The sequence below is a fragment of the Lissotriton helveticus genome, chromosome 9 (assembly GCF_964261635.1).
Source record: "Lissotriton helveticus chromosome 9, aLisHel1.1, whole genome shotgun sequence".
NCBI classification, from domain to species: Eukaryota; Metazoa; Chordata; class Amphibia; order Caudata; family Salamandridae; genus Lissotriton; species Lissotriton helveticus.
This window is the reverse complement of record NC_136070.1, coordinates 495,164,094-495,176,360: the sequence shown is the minus strand read 5'-3', so window position 1 is coordinate 495,176,360 and position 12,267 is coordinate 495,164,094. Positions and strand designations below refer to the sequence as shown.

Sequence of the window (12,267 nt, the reverse complement as noted above, 5' to 3'; positions counted from 1 at the left end):
AAGAGAGTACCAAAAAATCTTAGCAGGGTGAAACACTTGAATTGGAAAGTACTGCTAATTTGTAGTAGTAAACCGCCACCCTAGTATAATTAAAAAAAAAAATTTTTTGTATACTTCCATTCCAAGCACGGGATGTAGCATGATCCTGACAGCGGAGCAAAATCAGCTGCTACAGTGAACATCACTGCTGCTCATGAGCACGGTGCACCTCAGGGGTAGGCCCATTCCCATCCCTGGGCCTTTTTGTTGAACCATAGGTGCTGAGGGTGGAACATCTGTGCTCCACCCAGGCCTGAGCATGATTGATCACTGATTCTAGTCCGGTGCCATGCATGCCAAATCATAGTTACAATCATTGATGTGAAAGCTCTGCTGAGGTACAGCACACAGAATGGACAAGATTAAAGCATGGATACTAGGCAGCCCCATGTCATGTGGAAAACTTTAAACTAGACCAGTTGCCTTAGCCACTGCTATTTCGCATTTTTGTGCGTGCGGTTTAGTTTCAATGTTGTAAGTATCACTTCAAATAAAAACATCACAATGCTCCTGTCTTAAAAAGATCTCAGAGGTGACCTGGGGCCACTTGATAGCTTTCAAAAAGGCCTCTCTGCAACCAAGATTTTTTTTTCTCAAAGCCTGCTAGTAATTGGAGCAAATCGTGGGAGGTGACCGGATGTGTCGATACAAGTGGAATATTCCATTGCCCTGAGGCTGTCGTTACCCAAAGCTGTGTGCTGGACTGAATACCTAATAGAGTATTGTACACATTTACAGAACTTGGCAGTTATGGCCATTGGTGCTGTTATCCCATACCAGGAATCCGAGGTGCGGTTTAGCAAGTCACACTAGGTAAAAGACAGGTGATGGAGTGGTAAGTCCTGGCAGCTACTACCACTGTACATATTCCAAGAATCATACATACTGCGTGGCAGCTGGAGCATAAAACGGCTATGGGGTGCAGTATTGTGGAAGCTGATGTCACATTTCGGACTGCTGATTGATAGTGTTTGATTGCTTCATCCTGGATATTACTGAAGGACCCAGACCATTGCTTGGCGGGTTGCACAAATACAGTGGGCCAAAGTATTTGATGCTGCAGATCCTGGGTAGTAAATACAGTGTGCTAGGGGGGCTTAGTTTAGACGCTAGGGAGCATATAAAGGGTACGCCAATTGGCCTTGCTCTAAGATGTGCCAGGTGCTCCTGATACTGCTGACTGCTGTGGGGGTTCTGGGTGCAATATTCTGTAGCTTCTTCCTTTAGCAGCACTGGGAGTATATCACAGAACGGGTTCATTACTCTTCAGCCCTCTGCGTCTAAGGGTAGCACTTTCCAGCAAAAAGTGCTAAGCTTGGTTAAACTCTTTTTCTCTGACTGGGGCACCGACATAAATCCTTGGGCCAGAAAGGCAATCGAAGGGCATCTCTGCACAAATAGGCGGGGCAAATCTCCTAGTATTGCTGCGTAAATGCCTTACTCATGGAGTCTGGTCATAGCATACCTATGGTTCCTGCAATGTATTTGTCTTAGGAGAAATCCATTTGCAAAGCTCCACTGGAGAAAAAGATACACGGGGGCTTTAAACTGAGGCTTCATGGTGCCTTCCTGGAGGTCAAGGAAACTTCTGTGTTCGAGGCATGTGTGCTGTAGTTAAACATGCCCTGCATACTTCTGCCATCTAGTGTTGGGTCTGGATGTTCTGATTATGTTGGAGCTGAAGGAAATAATGATATATAAAGGAGCGTTAGGAGGAATGTGTTTTATGAACCTCTCTTAAAAGGTTTCTTGAAGTGAGCCCACACTAACATTTTAAGTGGTATTTACAATCTTTTTTTAGGTCTCGTGACCTATCAATGCGCATGCGCATTGAGAGAAGCGAGACTATAGGGCTTTAAACAAAGTTTACCTAACTGCGGCGATTTGGTGCTGTGCCCGTGGCATTGACCTAAAATGCGCGTGCACATCACCAAATCGCCGTCTGTTCCCTCAGCCGCACTCCTCCCACACCTTTGAAGTGAAGCTTAGCTTCACTTCAAAGGCCCCGGCTGCTTCACACCCTCATGCCGCTCTCCCCGCACCGCCCCCTCCCCTGCCCGCCGTGTGCATTTCTCCTCCCCCCCCCCCCTCCCCACAGCAATGCCCTCCGTCTTGTTTCCTTTCTTGTTTTTCTTTCAGGTGAGATATCTTTTCCATCATTTGCGATAATACAGTTCTCATATGCATTTTTTAATTATTAGCAGCATATACACAGGCGCCCCTTCGGCGCTTTTGCTCTCAACCCTACTATCCTGTCAGCCGCATCTCTATAAGTTACTCGAAGCATGGCCTGACATGTGCACAGCTTATTCCGGCACCACCATCCTGCCAGACGCTTCTGCTTTGTTCGCCCACCGCATGGCCCTATTTGTGCACATTTTACTTTCGTGCATACCCTTACCCGCAGCCTCTCCTTCCCCACTTCTGCCTTTTCGGGTCTCGCGCTCACCGCAGACCCCTTCACATGGCTCACACCCACCTTTTTTTCAGGTTACCATGCCATTCCCGACCTATCCCCCAGTCATTTCCGGGTAGGACGCGTGCACCCAGTGGACTCTCGGCCTTGGCCCGCTTATTCTGCCAGCCGCTTCTGCTTTGGTCGCCCACCGCATGGCCCCATTTGTGCACATTCACTTTCGTGCACACCCTTACCCGCAGCCTCTCCTTCCCAACTTCTGCCTTTTCGTGTCTCTCACTCACCGCAGACCCCTTCACATGGCTCACACCCACATTTTTTTCAGGTTACCATGCCAGGTTACCTCACTCACCCTCAACCCCTCACCCTCACTCACCCTCAACCCCTCACCCTCACTCACCCTCACTCACCCTCACCCCTTACCCTCAACCCCTCACCCTCACTCACCCTCACCCTCACTCACCCTCACCCTCACTCACCCTCAACCCCTCACCCTCACTCACCCTCACTCACCCTCACTCACCCTCAACCCCTCACCCTCACTCACCCTCACTCACCCTCACCCTCACTCACCCTCATTCACCCTCACTCACCCTCACCCTCATTCACCCTCACTCACCCTCACTCACCCTCAACCCCTCACCCACCCTCACTCACCCTCACTCACCCTCAACCCCTCAACCTCACTCACCCTCAACCCCTCAACCTCACCCTCAACCCCTCACCCTCACTCACCCTCAACCCCTCACCCTCACTCACCCTCAACCCCTCACCCTCAACCCCTCACTCACCCTCACTCACCCTCACTCTCACTCACCCACCCTCAACCCCTCACCCTCACTCACCCTCACTCACCCTCACCCTCACTCACCCTCAACCCCTCACCCTCCCTCACCCTCACCCTCACCCTCCCTCAACCCCTCACCCTCCCTCAACCCCTCACCCTCACTCACCCTCAACCCCTCACCCTCACTCACCCTCACTCACCCTCACTCACCCTCACCCCCTCACCCTCACTCACCCTCACCCTCACTCACCCTCAACCCCTCACCCTCACTCACCCTCAACCCCTCACCCTCACTCACCCTCAACCCCTCACCCTCACTCACCTCAACCCCTCACCCACCCTCAACCCCTCACCCACCCTCAACCCCTCACCCACCCTCAACCCACCCTCACGCCCTCACCCTCACTCACCCTCAACCCCTCACTCACCCTCACCCTCACTCACCCTCAACCCCTCACCCTCACTCACCCTCACTCACTCACCCTCACTCACCCTCACTCACCCTCACTCACCCTCACTCACCCTCACTCACCCTCACTCACCCTCACTCACCCTCACCCTCCCTCCCTCACTCACTCACCCACCCTCACCCTCACTCACCCTCAACCCCTCACCCTCACTCACCCTCAACCCCTCACCCTCACTCACCCTCACCCACCCTCACTCACCCTCACTCACACTCACCCTCACCCTCACCCACCCTCACCCTCACTCACCCTCACTCACACTCACCCTCACTCACCCTCAACCCCTCACCCTCAACCCCTCAACCCCTCACCCTCAACCCCTCAACCCCTCACCCACCCTCAACCCCTCACTCACCCTCACTCACCCTCACTCACCCTCACTCACCCTCACTCACCCTCAACCCCTCACCCTCACTCACCCTCACTCACCCTCAACCCCTCACCCTCACTCACCCTCACTCACCCTCAACCCCTCACCCTCACTCACCCTCAACCCCTCACCCTCACTCACCCTCAACCCCTCACCCTCACTCACCCTCACCCCCTCACCCTCACTCACCCTCACTCACCCTCACCCACGCTCAACCCCTCACCCTCACTCACCCTCAACCCCTCACCCTCACTCACCCTCAACCCCTCACCCTCACTCACCCTCAACCCCTCACCCTCACTCACCCTCAACCCCTCACCCTCACTCACCCTCAACCCCTCACCCTCACCCTCACTCACCCTCACAACACATATTGTGTTACAATAGGTGTCACATTTGCGAAAGATAAAACTATTGGCATTGTAAATAACAAAGCTATTAATTTCGCTATTTTCAAAACAAGCACATAAATAAAAAATGTGTCCTTTACAATACCAATAGCTCAAACTTTCCTAATGCGAGACCTATTGCATTGCTGTGCTTCTCTCCCCTGCTGCACTCTCCTGCTCTCTAGAGATGTGGCCTAACGACCAGAGCTGCCATCTAAGTGACGTAAATACAAAACATGTTGCATTCCAAATGCTATAGGTGTCACATTCGCGAAAGTTATAACTATTGGCATTGTAAATGACAAAGCCATCAATTTAGCAATTTTAAAAACCAACAAATAAATAAAATATGTCATTTACAAGACCAATAACTCCAACTTTTCTAATGCGAGACCTATTGCATTTCCAATGCTTGTTTCTTTATACCAGCATGACTGGTGAGAACTACTTTCAAATTCGCCATTGTAACTTTAAAAAAATGTTCACCTTTGTAATTGTCTTTTGGGTCTGGACACTGAGCCATTGTGGTAGGTGACCTTTACTAAACAAAATACCATTTGTTGCTAATGCAGTAGAACATCTTCGGGGAATATATCAAGTACCTCCATTAAGCTAATTTACCTTTGTGCAATGCATAATCCTGTTGATGCTTACAGAAAAAATCATCTGAGAATCAGATCTCTTGAGCATTTATGAAAGAACATTCCTAACTATCATGCATTGAGTGTTTTTCAGAAGAGGATATAAATTTTTTATGCTATCAATCTTTGCTTCAATGATTGCTCCCCTCCATTATCAATGCAACTGTTGAACCCTAAAACTAACTTTTGTCCCCTTGAAAAAAATTGGAAGTACCCCTTCCTCTAGGTAATACGTCTATAAGCATGGCGGTAGTGCATTCAGATAATGGCAGCCACAAACTAATCTCCAGACCCCCCTTCCTGTTTCTCTCCCCTTTGTTCAATACTTTCTAACGGAAATCGGGCAAAGCCTGAAAATTATACTAAGCGCAAGAACATTAATTAGCTACAGTTGGGGGTCCATTGTTAACCAGACCTTGTGGGCAGCAACCTAAACAAATCTTTAAAGCCTACAGACAGTTTTTTTTTTACCAAAGCAGTGTTTTTTCACATTCCTACCTTTTTGACTGCCTCATCAAAATTGTTGTTTTTTAACCAAAGACGCACTGTATAGTCCATTATTTTGCTTCATGTTTTCCAACATTTCCCTGTTTGAAAAAAACATTTTTTCACGCTATATGTAACTAATTAAAAGTAAGCATTCATATGCTGTATGAATTGACTGAAAATGATTTCTTTCGTTAATTGTACGTTGTAGAATGAAATAATTAAGAACTGTCATCTGTTGCAATTATCTGCAAACGTAAAATTATTACATTGTTTTCAGTTTTCTCCTTTTCTTCTGATCACTACTTTGCACCGTCCACATCCGTTTTTCATGCACTGTGTTCACCCTACACATTAAGCCCTCATTTTTCTGTATATGTTGGTGCTGCCAATTACAATATGAAAAAAATACAATAAAAGTATTTCTGATGAACTTTGACCACATAATAGTTTATTGACTTGTTGGACATTACAATACACTTCTCAAAGTATTGTACAATTAATTAAATCTTTACTTGGAAACAAATTTATTTGAACTGTTGCATGAGTCTTATTAGAACCCTTGCCCTCTTGGGCCTATGGGTAACCCCTATTGTATATATTGGTGTTATTGTTTAGGCATACATTCTGAAACTATAATCTTTGCAAGTTGTAAAACTGATAAGATTATGCTAATTTGGAAGTCTTTAATTGTCACACCTGAGACAATGGAGAACCTAGAACACCATGATGTCGCCATTAACGTTGCCACTAGGGCCATCAAACAAATCCCCAACCCTTTGTGGTAGTTATTTATTTGCAGCCTTGCTCCACCTGCCTCCACTATTGTGCCCGTGTTTAAATGAAACCCTGCGGTTTACTAGCTTGGCTAACTCATTATTACTGAACTACTATAAGATTGCCTTCTATATTTACAAATTAGCTCCTTGCATTGTTAACCTCTCTGCCCCTTTGTTGTATCTTGCAATTAAATTTGATTTGTGGTTAGGCTTCTGCTACACATTCACATGGATATTTTCAATTACGTTAATCTCTGCTTTTACATTTAATATATTATATATTGTTGCAGCTTAATACCAATTTAAAGGCAATTGTTATATGTTGCCTGTTACATTAAATTGCATAGCTGGGTAACCTAAGATTTATATTTCTTGCAGTGGAATAGTCCAGAAAGAGTTAATCTTCTCCCTTGGGCAAACCGAAAGCATGCTGAAAAAAGAAGAGGTGCCTGATGTTGAGATGGCGCCTGTGATCGAATCTGAAAAGGAAGCCACAAACCTGTTTGAAATATTAAAGGGAGAACCAGATGCTTTAACTATGTTGGCACCAGATGCTGGAGATGTGATTATTCCTTTGGATGATTTCTGCACAAATGGTGGGTGGTGCGAGAACTCGCAATTACAATACCTTACTAGTTTTTAGTTGTCCTATTTAGTTATTTCGTGTTTGGTATTGTCTGAGTTTTTATTATTTTACAAATGAATAGACGAAACCAAAATCGTGTACCTTAGTGTAAAGAATGAAGCGCTATTGCATCTGCGTAAAGTATAGAGTGCCATTGTGTGACCAGACAGCGTGCCTTCCCAACAGCTACCCCATCTGTTTCTCTCTAGCATTTGCCTCTAGGCAAGCTGTCAAGACAGTTCTGTTAACTAAGGCTGTTTAGGGGGATTCAACGCAACATTTGTCTGTGGACATCTTACAGTATTTTTGTACACCTATATTTGAATTAAATTTCTTAGAGGCCTTATGGATACAAAGGGCTCATTCACCATCGTTTACTCAGATGTCTAGGTAACATAAAATGTGACTTTCAGCACTTTGTGTATGTGGCACAATTGAAGTACGGAGAAGAAAACACCATAAGATGGAATAATGAAAGAATCTGATTTGCGCTGTATTATGTTTTGCGTTTCATCCTTAAGATAAGGACTTTTACTCTGCTTTATGACTTTCCCCATGCCAGACAGCTCTAGCTTGTGTGCTGCAGGCAGGTTCAGAGCTAATTTATTCAGAAGGATCTGGGTTTCATGGGTCTTTTCTGAAAGAATTTAAACTTGGATCTGATGTCAGAAGAATTGATATTAGTAACTGTGCAGAAACATATTTACAAACGTCTGTGAAAGAGAGAAAGTACGCTTAAAATTACTTTGCATTTTATGCCTCAGGGAAGCAATTTTTTTCTCGAATCTACTGCATATACTGATTAGAATAAACAAACGCAAAAGACATTTAATTTGCTTGCGATGTATGGGTAGCAGGCCAGACAATGTTCACCTTGTGATAGATGCTAAGATCAAAATAGCATTACAATTAATTATTGCTATACTGTGAGGCAATGAAAGCAAACTGAGAAAAAAAGATAATTATTGAACATTTGTGGCAATAGCAATGAACTAATGGAAGTTAACAATAGAATGGACTGAAATTCATCAGTGTCTGGAAGATATTGCGATTAATAAAAGGAAGCAACCATGGTGCTATCTTGGACTGCAAAACTAGAAAGGATGCACAAAATGGACTGCAGTAGAAAATATTACCCAAGCTTGAACCAACAACATGGATAATATGCAGTGACTACAATGGAACGGCTTATCTTGTCAAATGGGACTGGTAAGCTTTCGGTGAAGGTTATTTCTGGTGATAACACACTAGGGTATTCTAGACTTATCATTCCCACAGTTGATGAGGCTAGGAGTTGTGGAAATATGAGTAGAAGCACGCAGCTATCTGCCATTTAATTTTATTCACTGGTGTGTATGGGTTATATTTGATGAGATTGTTAGCCCTCAGTTGCACAGTGTAAATTAACGAAATTTGAGAAAGCACATGTAATGTCAAAATTGTATTAGTTTGCTGTTTAATTTTTAGACAGTGACTCCACAAAAAAAGGAAATGCATTTCAGACTTCTAAACAAAATGCAATATTAGATTCTATTTTACAGCGAACATTTTACTGCTATGTTGATAATTGGATTGGTCCTAATTATATATCGTTGTTGTATAGAACACTACCTAACCAGTGTCATTTGTTTCCATTGTAAATGGGTTGGTAAAATGATTTAATTGTAAATGGCATGTCCATTAGCATGTTCTATGTTTAGCTAAGCCTCACTCTATGCTTTGTGGATCCTTAAGATACAACTTGTTGTAGGTGGAAATTGTTGCATTCTTGAAAAACAACATTTTGCTTTCTACCTGAGTGTAAAGGAATTTATTTGAAACAGTTTAATACGTAGTCGTACAGGATTTAGAATATAACACTATATAAACAGGAGAGACTACATTTCAAAAATAAAAAAACACATTTTCAAACATTGGAAGACTATCTTTGTGCACCATGGGATTCTCAGTTTCCTGCAGTAAGGATCCTTTTGGCTCCCTAAATATTTTCAGCTACATATTTTAAAAGTTTAACTCAATTCCTAATATAGATGTTGGCATGATGCCTTAACGTGCAACAGGAATTAAAGTGGCTAGTGACTCCATAATAAAATGACATATTTTCCAAATTTCTAGGTACATCTGTAAATTATAATTAGGAAGTAGGAAATACTTGCAATTGGAATCTGATTTCATTGTACAGGCTTCATAATTGGGCAAAGTAACCAAATATTATAATGGCTTTCTAAGATTTCCATAATTAAATAGTCTGATATAATAGAAAGTTAGCCAAGTGCTATATTGCCGAACAAATGAATGTTACGGTTGCTCTTGGATGCTTATTAAAAATTCCTGCTGACTTATTTGAGAAAACATTACACGACCAAGTATGTTTATTGCAACTAACGTCTGTGTCATATCAGAAACTATGCATAACAAACCAAGATCAGAAAGCATATCTCCAGGTTTCTGCAATGGGGTAACAAAGGCCCCCGCAGCACGTGGGGCCTGAGCTCCAGGGGGCCCCCTCTGCGCAGTACCTTGGCCTGGGAGCTCCTGAGTAAGTCAGGAAGGGGGGCCCCTTTATGTAGTTCGCAGGAGGCCCCCCCGCAAGGTTCATTACGCCACTGCACCACTGTCAAACCAATAGTGTCTATTCATGCAACCTCATTCTGAACCTTTTTTGGAATTTCTCTTTTTTGCACAATTGTGGATCTAGAACACACTATGTTGGTTGACTTCTATGATAGTAAGTTGTGTGCTGTAGCCCATGACCACAGGCATCACAAACCGAGGAGATGCCTTCTTTTGGCTTACAGTTGGGGTAGCAGATATTCTTTACCATTTTGCACACAGTATCCTCTGGATAGATAAAACAATACTTCACCTGCAATAACACAACATCTTTCCTACCCCTATTTGTACCTGACCGTGGTAAAAGTTGAACTCCTGTGACTTTGTAGGCAACAGGTTAGTAAAGCAAAGCCTTTAGCCGTGTCTCTGTGATGAATCAGAACATCCTGTGCCATTCATTAAATTAGGATAAGGCAATGTACAAAGCTGTTGTGGCATTAATACACGTGACAGAAAGTTTCAGGTTCATGCTAAACATTGGGGCCAATTGCTAGAAGCAAACCAGTACCTCTTGAGGTGAACTACACCCAATGTCCAGAATATTGTTTTTCTTCAAAGTAGTTTAGCCGGTTGCTCTTCCTCGCTTGCTTCTGTTTTATGATTGATTAAAAACATTTACATGAATCTGTTGTTCTCCAAATTGCATCTAATCTAATGACAGCTACTTTTCCCCCCCAGAATCTGAGGAGCAGCAGAGTGATGATGCTCCTCTGTATAATGATGTAATGCTTCATACTTCAAATGAACAATTACAGAGATTGGGGATTCCAATGTCTCCATCGGCATCAGAAGCTTCAAAGCCCCTACTGAGTAATACAGACCCTGCGCTTAACAGAGAGGTGGTGGTGGTGAAGACCGAGCCAAGCAAGGAAAGTTTAGAACTTTCTTTTGCTATCCCTCAGTTAAACAAGCAACCAGGCAGCCCTTCAGATTCAAACACCAGCCGCAGTACGCCTGAGGTAAGTTGCAGTAAAATAATTAAAAAGTACTAGATAACGTGTGAAAGACGTTACTCTATAACAGGTACAATATCTTTGAATTCAAATGCAATTTGATAAATGTAACTGTAAAATAATGTTCATATATATTCCAGTGTAACACTGTGCACCACTGGCAACCAACTCATTAGTTTTCCATAAAACACTTGGATCCGATTCACTTAAGCCATGCCTCGTTTAAAAATTCACATTGCAAACTTTAGAAGTCATTAACAATCTTGGCTCCTAATGACCTAGTCCTGCTGCCAAAATCCATTTTACACAGGTGTGGAACTACTTCAAATCTTATCAAAGTTGCCAGTTACGGGGGACTATGACGGTAAGCTTCTTCATGACATAAGGTTCCTGGGTTTGGACTACCACAGCAATATTTTTTGTGATTTGGGGCAGTGGAACTAGGAGATCTTCTTTGCCATGGCTAGATTGGCCTCCAAAAGCAGTTGCTTCATCAGTCTACCTCAAAGTGATGTAATAGAGTACACATTGTCTCGGTCAATGTTCTCAAGCAGAACTATCAGCTGTTCATATAAAAGCTGTGTACAAGCAATATCTTTTTTCAAAAGAACTTCTTTCCAGAATGTTTCAACTGGTTCAGCTATTGTTTGTAGCCTCACTGGCATAAGATGCCTCCAGAGGAGGCTCATTTATTCATTATATTGGGAGCATTAGATGAGTTTGCTTCTGTATCGAAGGCGATGAGGTGGCTGTCTCACCTCCTTTGCCTTATACCTTCTTCAACACCAGTTTCTGGTTGAAAAAAGGCCTTAATTTTAGTAATACCCTCTCTTCTTCGTTGAGTCCTTTCTAGCCTAGTGTGAACATTGTTTAAAACAAAAATTGCTCCGTTCTGAGCGCTAGAATTCTTCCTTTATATATCAAAGCTATTTAGTGTACCCTTAGCAATTGGGGGGGCAGCCCATCGCCCAGTCACAGCTCCCAGTGAGGAATACAGATCGATGGTTTCTGGGGGAAAATCTGGATTTTCCACAATAGGAGTTGGAGGTGTTGGTAAAGATGCCATACCGATAGTGCCAACAGTCGTTCTTCATCCATTATGATCTAGTTTTTGGGAACGATTCCACTGGGTTCTTAAGAGTTCTATGATGTTTTGTAGAGATCCACAGAAGGTCACAGTGGAGGGAGAATCAGAGGAATGCTTCTTCTCTTCAGTAAACTAGGCCGGGTTTTCATTTGGGCTTGCAAATCAGTTCTAATGCCTGGTTTCCGTTGGCCTGCCAAAAAGATCTAAATTGAGACATCCAGGGCACCTTCATAGATTATACTGAAGAGTACTGGTTAAAGTATGCATGGGGATTTGTTAAGCCAGTTGAATGCGACGTCCCTGAACCATATTTACTTAGAGAGCTCAACAGGAAACTCCAGAGGGACTGTTTGAGCTTCTTAAAGCAGCAGTAAAAACATAATTTACGTTCAGTTCATCCTGCTAAACCAACATTTTTTTCAACCTCCTCTATTGATATAGATAATTTTGCAGCATTTCTAATAGATAAGGGAAATTATACTTGTATAAATCTTTGTTTGCTGTATGAATATTCCGCAAATATACTTCCTTATCAGACAAGGTGAATCCTTTAGTGTGTTATAGGGGCTGGTTATTCCTTGGCCTATTTGGCATAGCCATTTTTAGGTTTCGCCT

At 43.4% G+C, this 12,267-nt stretch overlaps 1 protein-coding gene across 2 annotated transcripts in view; it reads left to right on the top strand.

Moving 5' to 3' along the window:
* HIF1A (hypoxia inducible factor 1 subunit alpha) overlaps positions 1–12,267 on the top strand; it is a 273,305-nt gene that overhangs the window by 136,526 nt on the left and 124,512 nt on the right. For both annotated transcript variants that reach the window (XM_078660334.1, XM_078660333.1), the window contains exons 9-10: positions 6,753–6,970; positions 10,291–10,571. In XM_078660334.1, coding sequence (XP_078516460.1) covers positions 6,753–6,970; positions 10,291–10,571 — 499 coding nt within the window. The remainder of the gene's footprint in view (positions 1–6,752; positions 6,971–10,290; positions 10,572–12,267) is intronic.